Consider the following 27,185-nt stretch of genomic DNA (forward strand, 5'->3'; position numbering starts at 1 on the left):
TTGTGGCATCCCAAAGTGCTGGGATTACAGTGAGCCATCCGCAGCCCAGCTTCAGGATTTCCTTTTCTTTTTTTTGAGACTGAGTTTTGCTCTTGTTACCAGGCTGGAGTGCAATGGTGATCTCCGCTCACTGCAAGCCTCCAGCCTCCCGAGGGATTCAAGTGATTCTCCTGCCTCAGCCTCTCGAGTAGCTGAGTTCTGAGGCACCACATCACCACACCCAGCTAATTTTTTGTACTTTTAGTAGAGAGCCAGTTTAGCCATGTTGGCCCAGTTGGTCTCAAATTCCTGGCCTCAAGTGATCTGCCAGCCTCGACATGCAAAGTGCTGGGATTACAAGGGTGAGCCACTGGGCCAGCTAGGATTTCCGTTGCAGGCTCGCGTTACATTCCATTGCATGTATGGACCACATTTTCCTTGACCCATTCATCTGTTGATAAACATTTAAGGTTGTTTCCATATCTTGGGTATTGAGCAGAGCTGCAGTGAACAGGGGGAGGGCAGGTATCTCTTCAAGGTCTGATTTCAATTCTTTGGAATGTGCCAGAAATGAGATTACGGCATCATTTGGTAGTTCTGTTTTTTTAACGTTTTTGAGGAACCCCCATACTGTTTCCCACAGTGGCTGCGGTGTTTGGTGTTCCCCACTAGCATTGTAGGAGTCCCTTATATATTCTGAATATTAGCCCTTATTAGTTATATGGCTTACAAATATCGTTCTTATGAAATCTTAAGCTGGGTGAGGTGGCTCACACCTGTAGTCCCAGCACTTTGGGATGCCAAGAAGGCGAGATTGGATCACTTGAGGTCAGGAGTTTGAGACCAGCCTGGCTAACATAGCAAAACTCCATCTCTACTAAAATACAAAAAATTAGCTGGGTGTGGTGGCACATGCCTGTAATCCCAGCTACTAAGGAGCTAAAAGGCAGGAGAATCCATTGTTGAAACATCAGGAGGCAGAGAAAAGGTGCAGTGGCTGAAGACCCGCCATTACACTCAACCTGAGGAACAATCGAGACTCTGTGTCAGAAAAAAGCCAGGCCGGTGGCTCATGCCTGTAATCCCAGCACTTTGGGAGGCCAAGGCAGGTGGATCATGTGAAGTCAGGAGTTCGAGACCAGCCTGATCAACATGGAGAAACCTCATCTCTACTAAAAATACAAAAATTAGCTAGGTGTGGTGGCATACGCCTGTAATCCCAGCTACTTGGGAGGTTGAGGCAGGAGAATCACTTGAACCTGGGAGGCAGAGGTCACAGTGAACTGAGATTATGCCATTGTACTCCAGCCTGGGCAAAGAGGCAAACTCGTTTCAAAACAATAACAAAACATAAAAACAACATAGCCCTGTCTAGGGTAGACCACCAGGAAAAGAGTAGCATAGTGACATTGCCAGGTTGAGGGTTCAATCTAGTCCCAGTTCTCCACTTCCTGGCTGTGTGACCTTACACAAGTAGCCTCACCTCTCTGGGCCTCAATGCCCTTATGGGATTAATAAGGCCCAGTTTGCAAATTCTTAGGAAGATCGCTTTTGAGACCTGAGGAGTTAAAACATCCTCAGCACAGGACAAGGAGATGGAGCATTGGAGGGCTTGTGAGGAGTCTCTAAGGTACAGCTTCTGCCCTCTCCCGCAGCCCCTACCCTCTCTGGCACCCCTGGCCCACAGTGAAGAAGCACTCAGGAGAGAATTTTCTATAGGCTTTTTATTGGTGGCACCTGGGGCCGTGGAGGAGTCCCTCGCTTACAGGTGCTGAGGTCGCGAGGAAGAGGCCCAGAGAAACCCCCTCCTGGGATGTCACCCTTCGCGTGCTCATGAGTTAATCTTGAGTTTCTCCTTCACTTTCCGAAATGTCTCTGAAAACCAATCCCTGTGGGGAGGGATAAGGAAGGGGTCACTGTGTGCAGCTCCCTCCCAGGCTGTCCAGATTCTACCTGCTACCTGACTCCCACCTCTTCCCCTTCCTGAATCTCCATCCTCACTGTCTGTGGGATTAGGAGGTCCGCTGGGCTGGGTGGGCCAACTTCTGCGCTTCAGGTTCACAGATGGACCAGAGCACGGTGAAGTCTAAACACTTTAGCCTTGACTGGGCATGGTGGCTCACGCCTGTAATCCCAGCACTTTGGAAGGCCGAGACAGGCAGATCACTTGAGGTCAGGAGTTCAGGACCAGCCTGGCCAACATGGCGAATCCCTGTCTCTACTAAATTACAAAAATTAGCCACGCATGGTGGTGCACGCCAGCTACTCAGGAGGCTAAGGCAGAATTGCTTGACCCTGGGAGGTGGAGATCGCAATGAGTCGAGATCACGCCACTGCATTCCAGCCTAGGCAACAGAGCGTGATGACTCCATCTCAGAAAAAAAACAAAAAAACCCCTGGCCTGGCTTTCAAGGCCTGCCATCTCTTGCTACCAACTCTTTCTTCCAATCTGCCCTTGCCTTAGCTGTTCTCATTCAAAGGTACTTTCCAGTCTCCCTGCCTATGACCAGGCTGTTCACATGCCTGGAATGCCTCCCGCTCTTGATTATGGTTATCGATCAACCTTCTTGGCTTAGGACCTTTGCCTCTCCCTCCAATCTTCCTTCCTTCCTTCCTCCCTCCCTCCTCCCTCCCCTCCCCTCCCCCCTCCTCTCCCCTCCCCTCCCTTCCTTTCCCTTCCCTCCTTCCTTTTTTTTTTTGACAGAGTTTCGCCTTTGTTGCCCAGGCTGGAGTGCAATGGCGTGATCTCGGTTCACTGCAACCTCCGGCTCCCAGGTTCAAGCGATTCTCCTGCCCCATCATCCCAAGTAGCTGGGATTACAAGCATGCGCCACCATGCCCGGCTAATTTTTTGTATTTTTTTAGAAGAGACAGGTTTTCTCCTTGTTGGTCAGGCTGGTCTCAGACTCCCGACCTCAGGCAACCCACCCACCTCGGCCTCCCAAAGTGCTGGGATTACAGGCATGAGCCAACAGGCATGAGCCATTGTGCCTGGCCTAATTTTGTATTTTTAGTGGAGATGACGGTTTCTCCATGTTGGTCAGGCTGGTCTTGAACTCCCGACCTCAGGTGATCCACCTGCCTTGGCCTCCCAAGGTGCTGGAATTACAGGCATGAGCCACTACACCTGGCTTCCAATCTTTCTAAGTTTAGTCCTGGCTAGATTTTCCCTCCCTTCCTCCCTTCCTGCCTCCCTCCCTTTCCCTCCCTCCCTCCCTTCCTTCCTTCCTTCCTTCCTTCCTTCCTTCCTCCCCCCCCTTCCTCTCTCTCCTTCCTTCCTTCCTTCCTTCCTTCCTTCCTTCCTTCCTTCCTTCCTTCCTCCCTCCCTCTCTCCCTTCCTTCCTTTTCTTTCTTGTTGAGACAGGGTCTCATTCTGTTGCCCAGGCTGGAGTGAAGTGGCACAAACATAGCTCACTACAGCCTTAACCTCCTGGGCTCAAGGGATCCTCTTGCCTCAGCCTCCCGAGTAGCTGGGACTACAGGTACATGCCATCATGCCTGGGTAATTTTTTGTATTTCTAGTAGAGACAGGGTTCTCAAACTCCTGACCTCAAGTGACCCACTCACCTCAGCCTTCCAAACCTTCCAAAGTGCTGGGATTACAGGTGTGAGCCACCGTGCTCGGCATGTTCTTCACTGTTTTATTGCCCACAATGAAACAGTTTCCAGCACTTAACAGATGCTCAATAAATATGTGTTAAGGAATGATTCTCTAACTTGCCACAGGGAGTAAGGGTGGATTTAAACATGTACTGAGCATCTACAATGTGCCAGACACCCTGTAGACCCTCTCCTTTACTTCCCCTCAGAACCACCATTTTACAGGAAGGAAACTGAGGCTCACAGTAATGCCTCTCTCTTAAGATCATACAGGGAGTAAGGGGCTCTATGCCAGCCTGGGGACACAGGTCTGGCCAAGTTTGGGTCCTCCATTTCCCCACAAGACCATCTGTTTTTTTTTTTTTTTTGAGACAGGGATTCGCTATTGTTTCCCAGGCTGGAGTGCAGTGGCATGATCTCGGCTCACTGCAACCTCTGCCTCCCAGGTTCAAGTGATTCTCCTGCCTCAGCCTCCCAAGTAGCTAGGAATAGAGGCATATACCTCCATGCCCGACTAATTTTGTATTTTTAATAGAGATGGGGTTTTTCCATGTTGGTCAGGCTGGTCTTGAACTCCCAACCTCAGGTGATCTGCCCGACTCGGCCTCCCAAAGTGCTGGTTTACAGGCGTGAGCTATTGCACCCAGGCTTTTTTTTTTTTTAGAGACAGGATCGCCGGGTTCTCCTCAGCCCCCCAAGTAGCTGGGATTACAAGCGCACGCCACCACAACTGGCTAATTGTTTTGTATTTTTAGTAGAGATGGGGTTTCACCATGTGGGCCAGGCTGGTTTCGAACTCCTGACCTCAAGTGATCTGCCTGCCTCGGCCTTCCAAAGTGCCGAGATTACAGGCATGAGCCACCGCACCCGGCCAAAAATTTGTTATTGGAACCCCCTTGGGATGGGATCCCGGGATGGATAAGGAGATCCTTGGGGATCATGTGGTTAGAATGGGGAGGATACTGGAGTGACCGCGTGGGGCTCAAGCCGCTGGGAATTGCCTTACTCAGCACTGACCTCCTCCCACAGCCCCTCGCCCTGATCACCCAGTTTCAAGGCGGTAGAAGGAGGACAGCCAATCCCAGAGGCGTAGGCGTCAATACGTCATCAGATGCTAGGGCTCTCCTGGGCAGATTTGGCGCCTGCCGAACTGAGCCTGGGAGAACCTGGAGACCCACCCGACCACAATGGGGCAATCACGACCCAGAGGGGGCCCCAGAGCTCTCAGAGGTCCTCTAAGCCGGGACCCAGGCCTGTAGCCACCTTCACTCTTCCAAAAGTCCAACTCCGCAATTCTCCCATCCCACTTTTACCTTCCAAGACCATCGACAGAACCACCACCAGGACCGGGAGCGACAGGAAGAGCCTCATGGCGGGGCCGGAGGGGCACTCTGGAGGCAGAGGGAGGGGTGCAGGGGATCAGTAGCACCCTCCTCCGTGCCTCCCTTTCTTCCTCCCATGATCCCCTCATCTCTTTTTTTTGAGTTCTTGCAGAGTGGAGGCTGGTGTCCCTCCCAAGCACTCAGCACCAACCTGACTCCTTGCTGGAGGGCTCGGTTGGGAGGTCCTGTACCACCAGCAGGACCTTTATCAGGCTGGGGAGGGGGCGGGGCAGGTTGATGTTGATCTCTCTCCTCCTGAGCCTGCCTCCTTCTGCCCACCCAGGTTTATCTCCTCTGCCCCTGGCCCGTGGGCGTTGGGGTCAGGTGGGGTCCCCGGCACTTCCCTTAGCCCCAAAGCCCTTTACCATTCAGCACCCTCACCTCCCAATCTCCCTGACTCTAGGGGGTCCTCAGACTACCATAGCCCCTTTCCTCAACTCAGAGGACAGCCTCGTCCTGTCTCTGTGGACATCTGCCCTCAGGGGCCTTCTAGTAATAACCCTGTGATCTCATCCGCCCCTCATTCACACCATGTCCCTAGACCACCTCTTTCCCCGACTTCCCCTCTCTTAGCAAGCCTCCTCAGCCCCAACAACTCTTCCTTTATGTTGCTGGGGTCTCTCAGTTGGCCCCGCACTCCTACCCTGCGTGCCACCTCCAATTTCTTTCAGACCAGCCCTTGAAGCACCCCAGACCACCCTGATATTCTCTGGGCTCTTAACTTGATGGTTCTGTCTCCCTTTTTTGCGAGGGGGTCACCTTAGCTGGACGACACTGTAAAAACCTCACCTGCATTAGCCAGGTGTGGTGGCTCATGCCTGTAATTCCAGCGCTCTGGGAAGCTGAGGAGGGAGGATTGCTTGAGCCCAGGAGTTGGAGACCAGCCTGGGCAACATAGGGAGACCTCATCTCTACAAAAAAATTCAAAAATTAGCTGGGTGTGGTGGCGCACACCTGTAGTCCCAGTTCCTCAAGAGGCTGAGGTAGGAAGATTGCTTGAGCCCAGGAGTTCAAGGCTGCAGTAAGCTGTGATTGCGCCACTGCACTCCAGCCTGGTGGGACAGAGTGAGACCCCATCTCAAAAAATTAAAACCCTCAGCTGAAAAGTTCTGAGTGTATGCCCCTTCCTCCCTTCCACCGGGACTCACCCCCTTTGCCTCACCCCAACACTCCATCTGCTCCCCCAAGTCTGGAGTCCAATTCCTTCCCCACCAGCTGCCTTTGACCGCCAGTGACCCTGGCAGCTGGTGGGGAGGGTGTCCTCGGCCCAGCCTCAGACTCTAGGTTGGCTGGCCTTGTGCCCCCACAACCACGTGTCAGCCTGGCGGTAGGGGGGTGGTTGTGAAAGGGACAGCGTAGACCAGACCCTGGCAGGATTGCAACATCCCTCTGGCTGGCTCAGAGCTTCCAGTCCCTGTCAGCCCCATGGGGCCCCCCACTTCCCCAGCTGAGCCCAACATTCCCCAAACATCCACCCAGATGTCTGCTTCCCTGACCCCACAAGAATAGAAAACAGTGCTCCTGCTTTTCCAACCTCATCCTCTCCTCTGCTATAGGAGTTTCTGTTTTATAGATGGGGAAACTGTCGCCCAACCAAGAACATCCAGTAGGGCTCGGCGAGGGGCAAAGAGGGGGCTACTGACTGGGCGCAGTGGCTCACACCTGTAATCACACCACTTTGGGAAGCTGAGGCGGGAGGATCTGCTTGAGCCCAGGAGTTTGAGACCAGCCTGGGCAACATAATAAGACCCCATCTCTAGAAAAAAAATAAAAATTTGGCCAGGCGTGGTGTCCCACGCCTGTAATCCCAGCACTTTGGGAAGCCTGGGCGGGTGGATCATTTGAGGTCAGGAGTTCGAGACCAGCCTGACCAACTGGTGAAACCCTGTCCCTGTTAAAAATAGAAAAAATTAGCCAGGTGTGGTGGCGCAGGCCTGTAATCCCAGCTACTTGGGAGGCTGAGGCGCAAGAATCGCTTGAAATGGGGAGGCAGAGGTTACAGTGAGCCGAGATGGTGCCACTGCACTCCAGCCTGGATGACAGAGCCAGACTCCATCTCAAAAAAAAAAAAAAAAAAAAAAAATTCGGCCGGCTGCAGTGGCTCACGCCTGTAATCCTAGTGCTTTGGGAGGCTGAGGCTGACCAACGCGGAAAAACCCGGTCTCTGCTAAAAATACAAAATGCGCCAGGTGTGGTGGCACATGCTTGTAATCCCAGCTACTTGGGAGGCTGAGGCAGGTAGAGAGGTTGTGGTGAGATGAGATTGTGCCATTGCACTCCAGCCTGGGCAACAAGAGCGAAACTCCGTCTCAAAAAACAAAACAAGCCGGGAGCAGTGGCTTATACCTGTAATCCCAACACTTTGGGAGGCTGAGGTGGGTAGATCACGAGTTTCAGGAGATCGAGACCATCCTGGCTAACACGGTGAAACCCCGTCTCTACTAAAAATACAAAAAATTAGCCGGGCATGGTGGCGGGCGCCTGTAGTCCCAGCTACTCGAGAGGCTGAGGCAGGAGAATGGCGTGAACCCGGGAGGTGGAGCTTGCAATGAGCTGAGATCATGCCACCGCACTCCAGCCTGGGCGACAGAGCGAGACTCTGTCTCGAAACAAAACAAAACAAAAAAACTTACTTATTTGCCACAAAAACGCTATCAGGTGAGCATCTTTATCATTTCCATTGTACAGATGGGGAAACAGGCTTCGGGGTGGGGGCGTAGCCACTTACTTCCCTACCAGCAAGTGGTTTTGTTTTGTTTTGTTTTGTTTTTTGAGACAGAGTCTCGCTCTGTCGCCCAGGCTGGAGTCCAGTGGCCAGATCTCAGCTCACTGCAAGCTCCGCCTCCCGGGTTTACGCCATTCTCCTGCCTCAGCCTCCCGAGTAGCTGGGACTACAGGCGCCCGCCACCTCGCCCAGCTAGTTTTTTGTATTTTTTAGTAGAGACGGGGTTTCACCAGGTTAGCCAGGATGGTCTCGATCTCCTGACCTTGTGATCCGCCCGTCTCGGCCTCCCAAAGTGCTGGGATTACAGGCTTGAGCCACCGTGCCCGGCCTAAGCAAGTGGTTTTGAACACAGACCCTCTCACACTACCTAAACCACGCCAGGACAACCTCTGCCCCTCTCCACCAAAATCCAAGAGGTCAAGTGGATGTTGGAGGTGGCATGGGCCCAGGGAGGTCTCTGACCTCTGCCCCAGCTCCAAGGTCAGCACGCAGGGAGGGCTGTGTGTTTGCTGTTTGCTGCTTGCAATGTTTGCCCATTTTAGGGACGGGAACAGGCTGAAGGTTGTTCAGGCTGGACTTCAGAGGCAGCACACAAACAGCTGCTGGAGGATGGGAACTGAGGGGTTGGAAGGGGGCGGGGTGAGCCCAGAAACTCCTGTGTGCCTCTGAGCCTGCAGCTCTGTTCTCTAAGTCACCAAGCCCCCAGACCACTCTCATCTCTTTCTCTCCATCCCTGGATCCTGTCCCTGGTCTGAATCCCACCCCCTCATCCCCCAAATCCCTGCACTCTCCTCTCTGCTAATCTTCTGGTATCTCTAGCCGCTCCCCTCCTGGCTGGATACTCTGGGTGATGGTAGGGAAGGCTGGGGTAAAAAAGAGTTTGAAATGTCCTTCCTAATGCATGTTGAAAGATTGAATTATAATTCACATTCCATAAAATTTACCCTTTTATTTATTTATTTTTTTGAGATGGAGTCTCACTCTGTTGCCCAGGCTGGAGTGCAGTGGGGGAATCTAGGCTCACTGTAGCCTCCACCCTGCAGGTTCAAGAAATTCTCGTGCCTCAGCCTCCCAAGTAGCTGAGACTCCAGGCACCCGCCACCACGCCTGGCTAATTTCTTAATTAATTATTAATTTTTTTTTGAGATGGAGTTTCGCTCTTGTTGCCCAGGCTGCAGTACAATGGTGTGATCTCGGCTCACCGCAACCTCTGCCTCCTGGGTTCAAGCAATTCTCCTGCGTCAGCCTTTGGAGTAGCTGGGATTACAGGCGTGTGCCACCATGCCTGTCTAATTTTTTGTATTTTTAATAGAGATGGGGTTTCTCCATGTTGGTCAGGCTGGTCTCAAACTCCCAGCCTCAGGTGATCTCCCCAACTCGGCCTCCAAAAGTGCTGGGGTTACAGACATGAGCCACCGTGTCCGGCTACATTTACCCTTTGAAAATGTACAGTTCAATGGTTTTTCCTATATTGGAAAGGTTGCACAATCATCACCAGTATCTAATTCAGAACATGGCTCACTGCAGCCTCAACCTCCCTGATTCAAAGCCATCCTCCTACCTCAGCCTCCCGCATGGCTGGAACCCCAAGGTGTTCACCACCATGCCCAGCAAATTTTTTTTTTTTTTTTTTTTTTTTAGGACGGATGGAGTCTTGCTATTGCCCAGGCTGATCTTGAACTCCTGAGCTGAAGCAATCCTCCCACCTTGGCCTCTCAAAGTGTTAGGATTACAGGCATGTGCCACCACATCTGGCAGAGGATGATTTTGGAAGAGAACTGGAGGAAGTGAGGAGAGAGCCAGGCAGGCTTGAACCTGGGAGGCAGAGGTTGCAGTGGGCTGAGATGGTGCCACTGCACTCCAGCCTGGGCAACAGAGTGAGACTCTGTCTCAAAAAACAAAAAATCTGACTTGAGTTCTAACAGGCTGCTGAGAGAGAAGAGAGGAGAGTATAGGAGTTTGGAGAGTTGATTTTGGGGGAGAAGGGTATGCATTAACCCCAGAGAGTTATATTTATACATTTATTTATTATCTTTCTTTCTTCTCTTTTTGGTAGAGATGGTGTCTCACCATGTTACCCAGGCTGGTCTCGAACTCCTGGCCTCAAGTGATCCTCCCACCTCCAGCCTTCCAAAGCGCTGGGATTACAGGCATAAGCCGCCATGCCCAGCTTCAGGATTTCCTTTTATATTTTGTCTTTTTTTTTTTTTTTTTCCTTTTTGTGGAGAACGGGGTCTCGCTATATTACCCAGGCAGGTCTTGAACTCCTGGGCTCAAGCTATCCTCCCGCCTCTGCCTCCCTGAGAGCTGGGATTACATGCGTGAGCCACTGCGCCCGGCTCCTTTTATGTTTTGAGATGGAGTCTTGCTCTGATGTCCAGGCTGAAGTGCAGTCGCATGATCTCCGCTTACTGCAGCCTCCACCTCCTGGGTTCAAGCGATTCTCATGCCTCAGCCTACCGAGTAACTGGGATTACAGGTGCCGGCCACCAACCCTTGCTAATTTTTGTATTTTTAGCAGAGACGCGGTTTCACCATGTTGGCCAGAATGGTCTCCAACTCCTGGCCTTGAGTGATCCTCCTGCCTTGGGATCCCAAAGTGCTGGGATTACAGGTGTGAGCCACCGAGCCTGGCTTCAGGAGTTCCTTTTTTTTTTTTGAGTGGGAGTTTTCCTGTTGTTGCCCAGGCTGGAGTGCAACAGTGCAATCTCCACTCACTGCAACCTCTGCCTCCTGGGTTCAAGTGATTCTCCTGCCTCAGCCTCTCGAGTAGCTGGGTTTACAGGCACCCGCCACCACGCCTGGCTAATTTTTTTTATACTTTTAGTAGAGACGGGGTTTCATCATGTTGGCCAGGCTGGTCTCCAACTCCTGGCCTCAAGTGATCCGCCCGCCTTGGCCTCCCAAAGTGCTGGGATTACAAGCATGAGCCACCGAGCCCGGCCTCAGGGTTTCCTTTTTAAGGCTGCGTTACATTCCATTGCATATATAGACCACATTTCCTTGACCCATTCATCTGTTGATAAACATTTAGGTTGTTTCCATATCTTGGGTATTGAGCAGAGCTGCAGTGAACAAGGGAGGGTCCTGATTTCAATTCTTTTGAATAAATACCCAGAAGTGGGATTGCTGGATCGTTTGGGAGTTCTACCTTTAATGTTTTGAGAAAACCCCATACTGTTTTCCACAGTGGCTGCGGTGTTTGATGTTCCAGCTAGGACTGTGGGAGTCCCTTATATATTTTGATTTTTTTTTTTTTTTTTTTTTTGAGATGGAGTCCCACTCTGTCGCCCAGGCTGGAGGGTAGTGGTGCAATCTTGGCTCACTGCAACCTTCGACTCCTGGGTTCAATAGATTATCTTACCTCAGCCTCCCGAGCAGCTGTGATTACAGGCATGTACCACCCCACCTGGCTAATATTTTTGTATTTTTAGTAGAGACAGGGTTTCACCATGTTGGCCAGGCAGGTCTCGAACCCTTGACTTCAGGAGATCGGCCTGCCTCAGCCTCCCAAAGTGTTGGGATTACAGGCGTGAGCCACTTCGCCTGGCCTGAATATTAACCCCTTATTAGATATGTGGCTTACAAATATTTTGCTTTGAAATCTTAAGTTGGGCGCGGTGGCTCACGCCCGTATTCCTGGCACTTTGGGAAGCCAAGGCGGGTGGATTACTTAAGGCCAGGAGTTTGAGACCAGCCTGGCCAACATGGCGAAATTCCGTTTCTATTAAAAATACAAAAAAATTAGCTGGGCATGGTGGCACATGCCTATAATCCCAGCTACTCAGGAGGCTGAGGCAGGAGAATCCCTTGAACTCAGGTGGTGGAGTTTGCAAGGCTGCAGTGAGTGGAGATCATGCAAGTGCACTCAAGCCTGGGTGACAGGACCAGACTTCGTCTCAAAAAAAAAAAAAAAATATATATATATATATATATATATATATATTAATTACATAGGGTTCATAAGGTTGTTTCTCATGTGTATGTGGTTTAATTTTCCATAAGAGCCGGGCACAGTGGCTCACGCCTGTAAGCCTAATACTTTGGGAGTCCAAGACAGGAGGATTGCTTAAGCCCAGGAGTTGGAGACCAGCCTGGCCAACATGATGAAACCCTGTCTCTACTAAAAATACAAAAATTAGCTGGGTTTGGTGGCACATGCCTGTAATCCCAGCTACTTGGGAGGCTGAGGCAGGAGAATTCCTTGAACCTGGGAGGCGGAGGCACCGTACTCCATCCTGGGGGACAGAGTGAGAGTCTGCCTCAAAACAAAAACAAAAACCAAAACCAAAAAACCCTCAGCCCCTCATCTCGGGTAGACCACACCAGGAAAGTGTAGCATAGTGACATTGCCAGGCTGAGGGTTCAATCAAGTCCCAGTTCTCCACTTCCTGGCTGTGTGACCTTACACAAGTAGCCTCACCTCTCTGGGCCTCAATGCCCTTACGGGATTAATAAGGCCCAGTTTGCAAGGTTCTTAGGAAGATTCTTTTGAGACCACGGAGTTAAAACATCCTCAGCACAGGGCAAGGAGATGGGGCATTGGAGGGCTTGTCAGGAGTCCCTCAGGTTCAGCCCTGCCCCTCCCCACTCCCCACCTCTTGGAAGTTCCCTACCCTCTCCCCGCAGCCCTTCCCCAGGGTAGCACCCTGCGAGAATTTCTATAGGCTTTTTATTGGTGGCACCTGGGGCCACGTGGAGGGCAGTCCTCAGCACAGGTGCTGAGGTGCGGGAAATTTCAGAGCCCCTCCTGGGATGTCACCCTTCACGTGCTCATGAGTTAATCTTGAGTTTCTCCTTCACTTTCCGAAATGTCTCTGAAAACCAATCCCTGTGGGAGGGATAAGGGAAGGGGTCACTGTGTGTAGCTCCCTCCCTAGGCTGTCCAGATTCTGTACCTGCTACCGACTCCCACCTCTTCCCTTCCTGAATTCCCAACCTCCTCACTGTCTGCAGACAGGAGGTCCGGGCTGGTGGGGCCAACTTCTGTGCTTTTAGTTTCCTTAGATGGACTGGAGCACGCAGTTCCAACACTTTACCCTTAGTTGGGCATCGTGGCTCACGCCTGTAATCCCAGCACTTTGGGAGGCCAAGGCAGGCTGATCACTTGAGGTCAGGATGCCCGAGACCAGCCTGGGCAACATGGTGAATCTCAGCCTTTACTAAAACAAAATACCATGCATAGTGTTGCACACCTGTAGTTCCAGGTACTTAATGAGGCTGAGGTAGGAGAATTGCCTGAACCCAGGAGGTGGTGGTTGCAGTGAGACCAGATCGCACCACTGTACTCCAGCCTGGGCAACAGAGCAAGACTCCATTTCAAAAAATGAAAAATAAGACCGGGCACGTGGCTCACACCTGTAATCCCAGCACTTTGGGAGGCTGAGGTGGGCGGATCAAGAGGTCAGGAGATTGAGACCATCCTGGCCAACATGGGGAAACCCCATCTCTAGTAAAAATACAAAAAATTAGCCGGCGTGGTGGCGGACGCCTGTAGTCCCAGCTACTTGGGAGGCTGAGGCAGGAGAATGGCGTGAACCCGGGAGGCGGAGCTTACAGTGAGCCAAGATCGCGCCACTGCACTCCAGCCTGGGCGACAGAGCAAGACTCCATCTCAAAAAAAAAAAAAAAAATTTAAAATAAAATAAAATAAAATAAAAATAAGAAACGTTTCACCCTGACCTGGCTTTCAAGGCCTGTCATCTCTTGCTACCAACCCCTTCTTTTTTTTTTTGAGATATAGTTTCGCTCTGTCACCCAGACTAGAGTGCAATGGCGCTGTCTTGGCTCACTGCAACCTCTGCCTCCCAGGTTCAAGCGATTCTCCTGCCTCAGACTCCCGAGTAGCTAGGACTATAGGTGCCTGGCACCACATCCAGCTAATTTTTGTATTTTTAGTACAGAGAGGGTTTCATTATGTTGAGCAGGCTAGTCTTGAACTCCTGACCTCATGATCTGCCCGCTCGGCCTCCCATAGTGCTGGGATTACTGGCGTGAGCCACCGTGCCAGGAGTTTTTTTTTTTTTTTTTTTTTGAGACAGAGTCTCGCCTTGTCACCCAGGCTGGAGTGCAGTGGCACGATCTCAGCTCACTGCAACCTCCGCCTCCCGGGTTCGAGTGATTCTCCTGCCTCAGACTCCTGAGTAGCTAGGACTACAGGCATGCACCACCACACCTGGCTAATTTTGTATTTTTAGTAGACACGGGGTTTCTCCATGATAGTCAGGCTGGTCTTGAACTCCTGACCTCAGGTGATCCGTTTGCCTTGGCCTCCCAAAGTGCTGGGATTACAGGTATGAGGCACTGTGCCTGGCCTCCAAACAATCTTTATAAGTTTAGGCCTGGCTGGATGTTTTGTTTCCTTCCTTTTTCTTTTCTTTTCTTTCCTTCTTTCTTTCTTTCTTTTTTTTTTTTTTTTTTGCTTGTTGTTGTTGTTGTTGTTGTTGAGACAGGGTCACATTCTGTTACCCAGGCTGGAATGCAGTGGCACAAACATGGCGCACTGCAGCCTCAGTCTCCTGGGCTCAAGGGTTCCTCTTGCCTCAGCCTCCCAAGTAGCTGGGACTACAGGCGTGGGCCACCATGCCCGGCCAATTTTTTTTGTATTTCTAGTAGAGACGGGGTTCTCGCACTCCTGACCTCAAGTGATCCACCCACCTCAGCCTTCCAAAGTGCTGGGATTACAGGTGTGAGTCACCACATTCTTCACTGTTTATTCCCCACGCTGAGACAGTTTCCAACACTTAGCAGATGCTCAATAAATATTTTTTAAGGAATGAATGACTCTCTAACTTGCCAAAGGGAGCAAGGGTGGGTTTGATGATGTACTGAGCATCTACATGTACCAGACACCCTGTAGGCCCTCTCCTTTACTTCCCCGCAGAACCACCAGTTTATAGGAGAGGAAACTGAGGCTGACAGTAATGACCCTCTGTCAAGATCACACAGGAAGTAAGGGGTGCTACGCCAGCCTGGGGACGCAGGTCTGGCAAGCTTGGATCCTTCATTTTCATTATCTCACAACACCATCTTTTTTTTTCTAATAGAAACAGGATCTTGCCACGTTGGTCAGGCTGGTCTCGAACCTCTGGGCTCAAGCAATCCTCCCATCTCAGCCTCCCATAGCGCTAGGATTACAGGTGTGAGCCACTGTACCTGGGCAAGACCATCTTTTTTTTTTTTGAGACAGAGTCTCGTTCTGTCACCCAGGCCCGAGTTCAGTGGCGCAATGTCAGCTCACTGTAACCCCCGCCTTCCTGGTTCGAGCAATTCCCCTGACTCAGCCTCCTGACTAGCTGGGATTACAGTCGCACGCCACCACGCCTGGCTAATTTTTTTGTATTTTTAGTAGAGACAGGGTTTCACCATATTGGCCAGACTGGTCTCGAACTCCTGACCTCAGGCAATCTGCCCACCTCGGCCTCCCAAAGTGCTGAGATTACAAGCATGAGCCACGGTGCACAGCCCAAGACCATCTTTTTAAAATGTGGCCTGGGCCGGGCGCGGTGGCTCAAGCCTGTAATCCCAGCACTTTGGGAGGCCGAGGCGGGTGGATCACGAGGTCAGGAGATCGAGACTATCCTGGCTAATATGGTGAAACCCCGTCTCTATTAAAAATACAAAAAATTAGCCAGGCGCGGTGGTGGGCGTCTGTAGTCCCAGCTACTCAGGAGGCTGAGGCAGGAGAATGGCGTGAACCCGGGAGGCGGAGCTTGCAGTGAGCCGAGATCGCGCCACTGCACTCCAGCCTGGGCCACAGCGCGAGACTCCGTCTCAAAAAAAAAAAAAAAAAAAATGTGGCCTGGATGAGAGTCAGGGAAACTGTCCCTAAAGTCTAAGCACCCTGAGATCTAGCTGTGTGACCAGAGGGACGTTGTCAGCCTCTCTGGGACTTGTTTTTTTTTTTTCAATTTGTTCATCTTGGACCATCCTCCAGGGCTCCACCCAAAAACACACCCCCGCCCTCCTGTGCCCTGGGAAGGGTTCTAACCGTGTCTTGGCAGGAAATTCACTCTGTTTGATGCGGTTGATCACTTCCCAAGCCTTGTCCTCCAGGGTGTTTCCAAACTCCTTCAGCTTATCCAAGGCGCTGGAAACATCCGGGGCCCCCTGGACTGGGGCTGGGCCTGCCAGGAATATGGGCAGGGGTTCAACATTTTTCTTTTCTTTTTTTTTTTTGAGACAGAGTCTTGCTCTGTAGCCAAAGCTGGAGTGCAGTGGTATAATCTTGGCTCACTGCAACCACCACCTTCTGAGTTCAAGCAGTTCTCCTGCCTCAGCCTCCCAAGTAGCTGGGATTACAGGTGCGTGCATCCATACCCGGCTAATTTTTTGTATTTTTAGTAGAGACGGAGTTTCACCATATGGGCCAGGCTGGTTTCGAACTCCTGAACTCAAGTGATCTGCCCGCCTCGGCCTTCCAAAGTGCTGGGGTTACAGGCATGAGCCACCCTGCCCGGCCAAAAATTTGTTATTGGAACCCCCTTAGGATGGGATCCCGGGATGGATAAGGAGATCTTTGGGGATCATGTGGTTAGAATGGGGAGGATACTGGAGTGACCTAGTGGGGCTCAAGCCGCTGGGAGTTGCCTTACTCAGCACCGACACCTCCCGGAGCCCCCCATCCCGCTTACCCACTTTCAAGGCTGTAGAAACAGGACAGCCAATCCCAGAGGTGTGGGCGTCAATACGTCATCGGTTGCTAGGGCTCTCCTGGGCAGATTTGGCGCCTGCCGAACTGAGCCTGGGCGAACCTGAAGACCCACCCGACCACAATGGGGCAACCACGACCCAGAAGGGGCCCCAGAGCTCTCAGAAGTCCTCTAAGCCGGGACCCCCGGCCTGTAGCCACCTTCACTCTTCCAAAAGTCCAACTCCGCATTCTCCCATCCCACTTTTACCTTCCAAGACCATCGACAGAACCACCACCAGGACCGGGAGCGACAGGAAGAGCCTCATGGCGGGGCCGGAGGGGCACTCTGGAGGCAGAGGGAGGGGTGCAGGGGATCAGTGGCACCGTCCTCCCTCCCTCCTTCCCACGATCCCCTCATCTCCCTTTTTTGAGTTCTTGCAGAGTGAAGGCTGGTGTCCCTCCCAAGCACTCAGCACCAACCTGAATCCTTCCTGGAGGGCTGGTGTGGGAGGTCCCGGCCCGCAGGACCTTTATCAGGCTGGGGAGGGGGCGGGGCAGGTTGATGTTGATCTCCCTCCTCCTGAGCCTGCCTCCCTGTGTCCACCCTCGTTTTTCTCCTCTGTCCCTGGCCCGTGGGCGTTGGGGTCAGGTGGGGTCCCGGGCACTTCCCTTAGCCCCAGAGCCCCTTACGGTTCAGCATTCTCACCTCCCAATCTTCCTGACTCTGGGGGGTCCTCAGACTACTACAGTCCCTTTCCCCACTCAGAGGACAGCCTCGTCCTGTCCCTGTGGACATCTGCCCTCAGGGGCCTTCTAGTAATAACCCTGTGATCTCATCCGCCCCTCATTCACACCATGTCCCTAGACCACCTCTTTCCCCCACTTCCCCTCTCTTAGCAAGCCTCCTCAGCCCCAACAACTTTTCCTTTATGTTGCTGGGGTCTCAGTTGGCCCCGCACTCCTACCCTGCGTGCCGCCTCCAATTTCTTTCAGACCAGCCCTTGAAGCACCTCAGACTACCCTGATACTCTCTGGGCTCTTAACTTGATGGTTCTCAGTGTCCCTTTTTTGTGAGGGGGTCACCTTAGCTGGACGACACTGTAAAAACCTCACTTGCATTAGCCAGGTGTGATGGCTCATGCCTGTAATTCCAGCGCTTTGGGAAGCTGAGGAAGGATCGCTTGAGCCCAGGAGTTCGAGACCAGCCTGGGCAATATAGGGAAACCTCATCTCTACAAACAAATTCAAAAATTAGCCAGGTGTGGTGGCGCATGCCTGTAGTCCCAGCTACTCAAGAGGCTGAGGTAGGAAGATTGCTTGAGCCCAGGAGTTCGAGGCTGCAGTGAGATATGATTGCGCCACTGCACTCCAGCCTGCTGGGACAGAGACCCCATCTCAAAAAGTTAAAACCCTCAGCTGAAAAGTTCTGAGTGTATGCCCCTTCCTCCCTTTCACCGGGACTCACCCCCTTTGCCTGACTACCTCCCCACAACACTCCATCTGCTCTTATTCACCCTCCAAGGCCCCTCCTGGCACCAAGCCTGCTTCCCCCCATCACCACATCCGTCCCCCAAGGCTGGAGTCCAATTCCTTCCCCACCAGCTGCCTTTGACCGCCAGTGACCCTGGCAGCTGGTGGGGAGGGTGTCCTCGGCCCAGCCTCAGACTCTAGGTTGGCTGGCCTTGTGCCCCCACAACCACGTGTCAGCCTGGCGGTAGGGGGGTGGTTGTGAAAAGGACAGCATAGACAAGACCCTGGCAGGATTGCAACATCCCTCTGGCGAGTTCAGAGCTTCCAGTCCCTGTCAGCCCCAGGGGCCCCCCTACTTCCCCAACTGAGCCTAACATTCCCCAAACATCCACCCAGATGTCTGCTTCCCTGACCCCACAAGAATAGAAAACAGTGCTCCTGCTTTTCCAACCTCATCCTCTCCTCTGCTATAGGAGTTTCTGTTTTATAGATGGGGAAACTGTCGCCCAACCAAGAACATCCAGTAGGGCTCAGCGAGGGGCAAAGATGGGGGCTACTGGCTGGTTGCAGTGGTTCATGCCTGTAATCCCAGAACTTTGGGAGGCTGAGGTGGGCGGAACACTTGAGGTCAGGAGTTGGAGACCCGCCTGGCCAACATGGTGAAACTCCGTCTCTACCAAAAATTCGAAAGTTATTCAGGGATGGTGGTGTGCACCTGTGGTCCCAGCTACTCAGGAGGCTGAGGCAGGAGAGTCGCTTGAACCATGAGGTGGAGGTCCCAGTGAGCCGAGATTGTGCCACTGTACTCTAGCTTGGGTGACAGAGTGAGACTCTGTCTCAAAAACATAAAAAATAAAAAAAAAGGGGCTGTCCTTCTCCTTCCCAGGCTCCAGGATGTCCCTCTGGATTGTTGCTGGATCAGCTCCTGTCCTATACGACTCCCTGCCAGCCTTTGTTCTGGAACCTCCTTCCCATCCTTGTATCACCTCTGGATCTGACTGGGGATGTAGTGAGATAGGGTGCCCTGTCTGCTTAGACGTCTTCATAGGTCGGCTGGTCGTGGTGGCTCACACCTGTAATCCGACCACTTTGGAAAGCTGAGGCAGGAGTATCTGCTTGAGCCCAGGAGTTTGAGACCAGCCTGGGCAACATAGTAAGACCCCATCTCTACAAAAAATGTTAAAATATAGCCGGGCGTGGTGGCTCACGCCTGTAATCCCAGGGCTTTGGGAGGCCGAGGCGGGTGGATCACCTGAGGTCAGGAGTTGGAGATCAACCCGACCAACATGATGAAAGCCCGTCTCTACTAAAAATACAAAAATTAGCCTCGTGTGGTTGTGTGCGCCTGTAATTCCAGCTACTCGGGAGGCTGAGGCAGGATAATTTCTTGAACCTGGGTGTTGGAGGTTGTGGTCAGTCGAGATGGTGCCACTGCATTCCAGCCTGGGCGACAGAGTGAGATTCCGCCTCAAAAAAGAAAAAATTAGCCAGGTATGGTGGTGGGTGCCTGTGGCCCCAGCTACTCAGGAGGTTGAGGCAGGAGGGTCACTTGAGTTGGAGGCTGCAGTGATCTATGATCGTGCTACGGCACTCCAGCATGGCCGACTGAGCAAGGCACTGTCTCAAAAAAAAAAAAAATTCTTATAGGTGAGAACTCAAGGTTCGACTCTTCAGGTGGCAGATGTGACTGATGCTGATCCCCTCATTGACATCTGGGGAAACCGAGGCTCTGAGAGGCTGCTGCTCCAGCCCCTGGACACATAGTGAATCAGCAGCAGGCTCAGTGGACCAGGACCCCTGCCTGTGAGCACACTGACCCTTTCCCTCCTCACTCAGCCCTGGTGAGTCATCTCCAGGGGAGGGGAACTGCCTTCTCGTGGGTGATCAGAGCAGCGCCAGGGAAAGCACCGAGTTCAGGACGTGCAGGAGCCAAGGCGGGCAGAGGGACATGCAGACATTGCAGCTGGCCCAGGAGATACAAGCTCAAGTCCTGGCCTGTCCCCCGTTGGTGGGAACCGTCCTCCCTGTCTCTGAGAACTGAGGGGGTGGGAGGGGAGGAGAGTGCCGGCGGCTCCTAGGCTTCCATCCAAGCTTCCCTTCTCTGAGCGCCAGCTCTCATCTCAGCATGGGCCTGGTGCAGAATTCAACAAAGGAGCCGCTCCCTTCTCTTCCCAGGCTGGACTCAGTACCCAGTAGGCTTGTTGGGAAACACAAGGGGTGGACATCACAACTGGAGGAAAGGATAGAGAATGAGGGATGGTCCGGGTGAGGTGGTTCATGCCTGTAACCTCAGCACTTTGGGAGGGTGAGGCAGGCAGATTACTTGAGGTCAGGAGTTCGAGACCTGCCCGGCCAACGTAGTGAAGCTTTGTCTCTACCAAAATCCCAGCTACTCTGGAGGCTGAGGCAGGAGGATCTCTTGAATCCGGGAAGTGGAGGTTGCGGTGAACCATAATCACACCACTACATTGCAGGCTGGGCAGCAGAGTGAGACTCTGTCTCAAAAAAAAAAAAAAGAGAATGAGGGTTGGGCAGGGAAGCCCAGTTCACAGCCGGTGAAGGGACAGCTAGCTCAGAGGGAACTGGAGAAGGAGAGGGCTCAAACCAAACCCAGCGTTGGAGCGAGAAACCCAGATGAAGGGAGTTGGGGGTAGAAACAAGCGGGCCAGGGAGAGAGAAACCGTAGGAGGAAGAGATAAAAGATAGAGGTGGAGGAAAACAGGAAGCCAGAGTCTCCTAAGGAGAACAGGGAGACAGAGGGGCGGGGCTGGGTGAGGGGTGGGAAGGAGGCAGATATCAGATAAGACTGGAGGAGAGGAGGGAGAACAATGACAGCAGAAAAAAAGAAAAACGGCTTCATAATAAAGGCACCAATCTCAGGTCATTTGGAGTTGCAACTCTGAGGAACAGGTATTAGGTTGGGCAGGCCGGGCACGGTGCCTCACGCCTGGAATCCTAGCACTTTGGGAGGCCAGTGGGGGAGGATCGATTGAGTCCAGGAGTTTGAGACCAGCCTGGGCAACGTAGTAAGACCTTGTCTCTATAAATAATAATAATAATAAAAAGCAGGGTGTAATGGTGCTAGCCAGTAGTCTCAGCTACTCAGGAGGCCACGGTGGGAGTATCGCTTGAGCCCAGGAGTTCCACATCAGCCTGGGCAACAAAGCCAGATCCCATCTCCACAAACACACACACACACTCCCCACAAATTAATCCTGGTGGTGTGCGCCTGTAGTCTCAGCTACTGGAGAGGCTGAGGTGGGAGGATCACTTATCACTTGAGTCCAGGAGGTGGAGGCTACAGTGAGCTGTGATGGCGGGTGACAGGGTGAGACCTTGTCCCCCCCAAAAAAAGAAAGAGGGGCAGAGGCCAGGCACAGTGGCTCAGGCCTGTAATCTCAGCCCTTTGGGAGGCCGGTGGGTGGGTCACTTGGTCAGGAGTTTGAGACCAGCCTGGCCAACATGGTGAAAGCTTGTCTCTACTAAAAATACAAAAATTAGCTGGATGTGGTGGCATGAGCCTGTAATCCTAGCTATTGAGGCAGGAGAATCGCTTGAACCCAAGAGGCAGAGGTTGCAGTGAGCCAAGATCACGCCACTGCACTCCAGCCTGGGTGACAGAGCCAGACTCCATCTTAAAAAAAAAAAAAAAAAGGCAGAGAGAAAGATACAGACAGGCAAACACAGACAGAGAGGAGGGGGCTGAGAACTGTGTGGCCAGTGTGCGGGCAGAAAGAGAAACTGAGGCTGGGGCTTAGAGGAAATCACACAGGGAGGCCAGCAGATGCGGTGAAACTTGGCGAATCTTTATTAAACTAGGGCCCACCCCAGGAGGACGGCTGGGGCGGGGACAGGGTCTCCCGCTGCAGGCTGAGCGGTGGCAGGAGGCACGGGGTGGAGTCGGGTCGCATGGCTGTAGGTCTGGGCGTTCAGTGATTGTCGCTGGGCACAGGGGCGGTGCTGGCGCCCACGGCAGCCTGCACCTTCTCCACCAGCCCGGCCCACTGGCGCTGCATGTCTTCCACCAGGGGCTCGAACCAGCTCTTGAGGCGGGCCTGGAAGGCCTCGGCCTGCAGGCTTATCTGCTGGGCCTGTTCCTCCAGCTTGGCGCGCACCTCCGCCACCTGCTCCTTCACCTCGTCCAGGCGGTCGCGGGTCCGGCTGCCCATCTCCTCCATCCGTGCGCGCAGCCGCTCACCCAAGGCCTGGGCCCGCTCCTGAAGCGGCTGGCTGGCCAGGGAGCCCACAGTGGCGGCCCGCACGCGGCCCTGCTCCACCAGGGGTCCCAGGCGCTCGCGGATGGCGCTGACCCCGCGCTCGGCGCCCTCGCGGGCCCCGGCCTGATACACTGCCAGGCGCTTCTGCAGGTCATCAGCATCGCGGAGGAGCCGCTTGCGCAGCTTGCGCAGGTGGGAGGCGAGGCGCGCCCGCAGCTCCTCGGTACTCTGGCCCAGCATGGCCTGCACCTCGCTGCGGTACTGCACCAGGCGGCTGCGCACGTCCTCCATGTCGGCACCCAGCCGGGCCTGCGCCGCCTGCAGCTCCTTGGACAGCCGTGCCCGCGTCTCCTCCGCCACCGGGCTCAGCTGTTCCTCCAGTTCCGATTTGTAGGCCTTCAACTCCTTCATGGTCTCGTCCATCAGCGTCCTGCAGCCGAAAGAGCGGGAGGGTGTGCGCACAGGGGGAGGCGAGGAGAAGGGCTGGGATAGGTGTGGGTGAGATGGGGATCAGCCAGAGAGACTCGAGAAGGAAGAGAGGAGAGTCTCCTAAGGAGAACAGGGAGAGACAGAAGGGCAGTGAACCAAGAGAGAAGGAACGGGACAGAGGCAGAGAGGAGACAAAGACAGACGCAGAGAGCAGAGGCAGAGACGAAGAAAGAGCTAGGAGGCCGAGCAAGGTGGCTCATGTCTCTATTCCCAGCACTTTGGGAGGCGAGGTGGGAGGATCGCTTGAGCCCAGAAGTTCAAGACCAGCCTGGGCAACACAGTGAGACCCCATCTCTCTGTCTCTATATAAAAGAGCTAGTGAAGGACAGAGACAGCGCCAGGACGAGTGTGACAGGCTGAGTCAGAAGGGAAGAGGGAGAAACAGAACTGAGAGAGAGAATTCCAGAGAGCTAAAGCCAGGAGTCAGAAATGGGAAGAGGAAGCTAGAACCAGCAGAGACCCAGGACCCCCAAGACTTAGTGGCAGGGGCAGAATGAAACCTGGACCTGGGGAGGTATAGCCGCCCACCAGGAGGGTCAAGGGCCGGGATGGGGACACTCACGTCAGTTCCTGGGTGACCTGGGGGCTGAGCAGCTCCTCCTGCACCTGCTCAGACAGTGTCTGCACCCAGCGCAGGTAATCCCAAAAGCGACCCAGTGCCAGCTCCCAGGGCTGGCCGCTCTGCCACTCAGCCTGCTGGCGAAGCTCGGGTTCTGTCTCTGGCTCCACCGGTTGCTCCACCTTGGCCTGGCATCCTGTGTGGAACAAGTTGAAGGTGGTTCAGGTTCCTTCTGACCCCGTCCAGGCAGCTAGTACCTAGGGGCACACAGAAGGTGCTCCACAAATGCTGCTTTGGAGCCATGGTGGGCAGGGTGAGGGGGGAGTCTGTTTAATCACTTGAAAAGCGTTATTTATTTACAGACAGGGTCTTGCTCTGTCACCCAGGCTGGACTGCAGTGGCCTGAACGTGGTTCACTGCAACCTTGACCTTCTGGGCTTAAGCGATCCTCCTGCCTTAGCCTTCTGAGTAGCTGGGACCACAGGTGTGTGGCACCAGGCCTGGCTAATTTTTGTATTTTTAGTAGAGAGAGTCTCACTATGTTGCTGAGTCTGGTGTTGAACTCCTGGGCTCAAGTGATCCTCCCACCTTGGCCTCCCAAAATGCTGGGATTACAGGGGTGAGCCACCGTGCCTAGCGGAAAAGCGTGTATTGAGTGTCCTTGTGTGCCCCAGGCAGGGCTGTGTGGGGTGATGGAGAATAAAGATCACAGCTGTCCCGTGTCTGGTATTCTAATGCAATGCATTAGAAACCTCTTAACTCCCAGCCGGGCGCGGTGGCCCACGTCTGTAATCCCAGCACTTTGGGAGGTTGAAGCAGGCAGATCACCTGAGGTCAGGAGTTCCAGACCAGCCTGGCCAACATGGTGAAACCCCGTCTCTACTAAAAATACAAAAAAAGTTAGTCGGGTGTGGTGGCATGTTCCTGTAGTCCCAGCTACTCCGGAGGCTGAGGCAGGAGAATGGCGTGAACCTGGGAGGCGGAGCTTGCAGTGAGCCGAGATCCAGCCACTGAACTCCAGCCTGGGAGCCACTGCACTCCAGCCTGGGCGACAGAGGGACTTCATCTCAAAACAAAACAAAAACAAAACAAAAACAAACAAACAAAAACTTCTAACTCCTATATTAAGGATGGGGAGGCCGGGCGCGGTGGCTCACGCCTGTAATTCCAGCACTTTGGGAGGCCAAGGCGGGCAGATCACGAGGTCAGGAGATAGAGACCATCCTGGATAATACAGTGAAACCCCTTCCCTACTCAAAGTACAAAAAATTAGCCGGGCATGGTGGCGGGCGCCTGTAGTCCCAGCTACTCGGGAGGCTGAGGCGGGAGAATAGCGTGAACCCGGGAGGCGGAGCTTGCAGTGAGCTGAGATTGCGCCACTGCACTCCAGCCTGGGCGACAGAGTGAGACTCTGGCTCAAAAAAAAAAAGCGGGGGGAGGAAACCGAGGCTCACAGAGCGTCAAATCGCTGTTCTGAGCCAGAAAGCAGCATAGAAGCCTCAGACCTGGGCTTTCCCCTCAAGGGGAAGACAGACCAGCAGAAGAAGAGGGGGCCCAGGGTGTGCTTGAATGGGGCCAGGAGGTTGAGGTGAGGATGAGAGGGGGAGAAGCGGGGAAACCGAGCAAGCCCCGCCCCATACCTGCCAGGAATGTGACCAGCAACGCAGCCCACAGAACCTTCATCTTCCTGCCTGTGATTGGCCAGTCTGGGGAGGGAGAAACTGTCAATCAACCGCCAGTGAGGACTCCTCCCGCCCCCAGCCCGACCCCAACCCGGCCCCACCCCAGGTTAGCCTTCCAAGCCTTGCTCCATTATCTGCAACAGCCTAATCCCAGCACAAACAGTTACCAAGCCGCCCCCAACCCATTCCCTATTTAACTCCCTCCTGGTCTTCTCTTATTTCCCCATCCCCAGGTCGGCCTCCATAGCCAAAATTCCATCTTTCTCTCCCGGGGTTCAAATTCCACACCCCCTCCCCCTCCCCACCGCCGGTTCCATCTCAGTCCCAGTCTCGCATTCCTCATTCTCCCTTCACATTCTAAGCTCTAACCTCACATTTAAGCGCCGTTTTCCATTTATGAGCTAATTCAGTCCTCATTTTAAAGTTCTCCAATCGACGGCTAGCTACCGTGTCGCTGCCCCTGGCTTCCCAGTTATGGAGATCTGAGGACACTGGGGACACCCAGTAGGTGCTCGATAAATGACAGTGACAACTCGTGGGGGTCCTGCTGTGGCTTAGCTCCTAGTCCACATGCTCTCCCCACCCCACCTTCTAGCGGGTCGGGTCGTCTCTGCTGCCCAGCCCTTCCCAGGTCCAGTCCCCTGCTGCTGGCCTCACCCCCGCTCCTCCTCTCCCCAAGCCCGACCTCGAGTAGCTCTCCTGAGACTACCTGGAGGCCAGGGCTTCCCGAGGTCCCAGCTACATCTTTCTAGAGGCCCCTGAGCTCATCCCCGTGCCCCCGACTGCGCTTCTCACCGGCTCCTGGGGAAGGACGTCCTTCACCTCCGCTGGGGCTGAGTAGGACTCAAGGATCCCAGACTTGTCCAATTATAGGGTTCCCCCTGTCCCGCCCCCTCCTCCAGGGATAGGGCGGGCTGGGCCAGCCCCCAGTCACGAGGTGGGCTGTTCTCCCCCTGCCCCAGGCACAGCAGGGCAGAGGGAGGAGGTGGGGCATAGAGGCCTTTTGACCACCCCCCACAGTCCCCAGGAAGTGAGGACACCTCGCCCAGTAATCCAGACACCCTCCTCCATTCTGGGGGCCAAGCGTGGAAGGGGAATGTTCAGGCTGCCGCCCAGAGTCCTCCTTCCCTGACCCTGTCCTTTCCTGTGCCTGGATGAATGCAATCTGGAGGGGGGGCTGGGGATCTGGACTCCTGGATCCCAGAAAGAAAGTAGGGCTAGGGGGCTGGACAGAAGTGGGATGGGAGGGGCTGGGCGCGGTAGCTCCCGCCTGTAGTCCCAGCACTTTGGGAGGCCACGGTGGGCGGAACACGTAAGGTCAGGAGTTTGAGACCGGCCTGGCCAACATGGTGAAACCCCATCACTACTAAAAATACAAAAATTAGCCAGGCGTGGTGGCGGGCGCATGTAATCCTAGCTACTTGGGAGGCTGAGGCAGGAGACTCGCTTGAACCCGGGAGGTGGAGGTTACAGTGAGCCGAAGTCTCGCCACTGCACACCAGCCTGAGCAAGAGTGATGCTTTCTAAAAAGAAAAACAAAAAAAGAAAAAGAAAAAAGAAAAGAAAATGGGGCTAGGCGACTGGACAGAAGTGGGATGGGAGGGGGGTGGGAACAGTGTGGTGCATCTGCTAGAAGTGTATGTAGGCTTTGCGAGTGGGACCTGGGTTTTAATCATAGCTTCCTCTTTGGTTGTGACCTTGAGCACAGGGGACCCACCCCTCCCCACGTGTAAAATGAGATTCCAGCACCTCCCCCTGGCTGCCACAGGCATTGTGGTTTCCAGGGTCTTGAAGCTGTGCTTCTGGGTTAAGGTTAGGATTCTGGAGTCAAACTGCCAGGGCTTGAATCCTGACTCTGCCAGTTGCCAGCTGTGTGACCTTGGGCAAATGACTTGTCCTTTCTGAGCATCGGGTTCCTTTGCTCATCAGACTGGGAAAGCAGTGACACGCTAACGTGTATCGAGCACGGAGGACAGCCTTGGCACAGTGGTCCTGTTAGGGCTAGCAATGGACAGGCCGCAGTGAGCGCTCAGATGCTGTCACTTTCCTAACAGCCCTGTTATAAATCCCAGATGTTTCAGAGGAGAAACCCGCGGTTCAGCAGCGAGATGAATGGCAAAGTCACACATCGAGAACTGGAGTGGGTGGGATCAGAGGATTCTGCGAGTCAGGGGAGGCTGGACTCCTGGTCCCGGGAAGGAGCCCCCAGTGCCGGGCGGGGCCTGTTTGCTTTGGCTGGCAGGGGGTGGCTGAGGTGGCTTCTGTGGGTAACTTGGGGTCAGCTCTACTCAGCAGCCTCCCTCCCTAGACCCTGGGGGTAGACAGAGTTCCAGTTCCCGGAGGCTCGGGAGTGGTGCTGGTGTGTTGGGTGTCAGCTGACACCAGCCCTAGGTTGGCAAAATCCAGACAGCACCACATCCTCAGACATAGGTGACCCAACCCCCATGGCT

The 27,185-nt window shown here is 53.8% G+C and overlaps 2 protein-coding genes across 2 annotated transcripts; both read right to left on the reverse strand.

Moving 5' to 3' along the window:
- Positions 1-12,344: 12,344 nt before the first annotated feature.
- On the reverse strand, positions 12,345-16,954 carry APOC1 (apolipoprotein C1). The gene is made up of 4 exons (XM_009198712.4): positions 16,799-16,954; positions 16,587-16,664; positions 15,677-15,812; positions 12,345-12,517 (listed from the first exon to the last, which is right to left on the reverse strand). The coding sequence occupies exons 2-4, from the start codon at positions 16,642-16,644 to the stop codon at positions 12,460-12,462; spliced, it is 252 nt and encodes an 83-aa protein (XP_009196976.1). The 5' UTR covers positions 16,645-16,664; positions 16,799-16,954; the 3' UTR covers positions 12,345-12,459.
- A 4,619-nt stretch (positions 16,955-21,573) lies between these two features.
- On the reverse strand, positions 21,574-25,503 carry APOE (apolipoprotein E). The gene is given in 5 exon segments (XM_031659166.1): positions 21,574-22,435; positions 23,057-23,249; positions 24,694-24,759; positions 25,445-25,475; positions 25,477-25,503. Coding segments are annotated over 5 exon segments (1,035 nt in total). The 3' UTR covers positions 21,574-21,717.
- Between the last annotated feature and the right edge of the window lie 1,682 nt (positions 25,504-27,185).

Source organism: Papio anubis, chromosome 20 (assembly GCF_008728515.1).
Source record: "Papio anubis isolate 15944 chromosome 20, Panubis1.0, whole genome shotgun sequence".
NCBI classification, from domain to species: domain Eukaryota; kingdom Metazoa; phylum Chordata; class Mammalia; order Primates; family Cercopithecidae; genus Papio; species Papio anubis.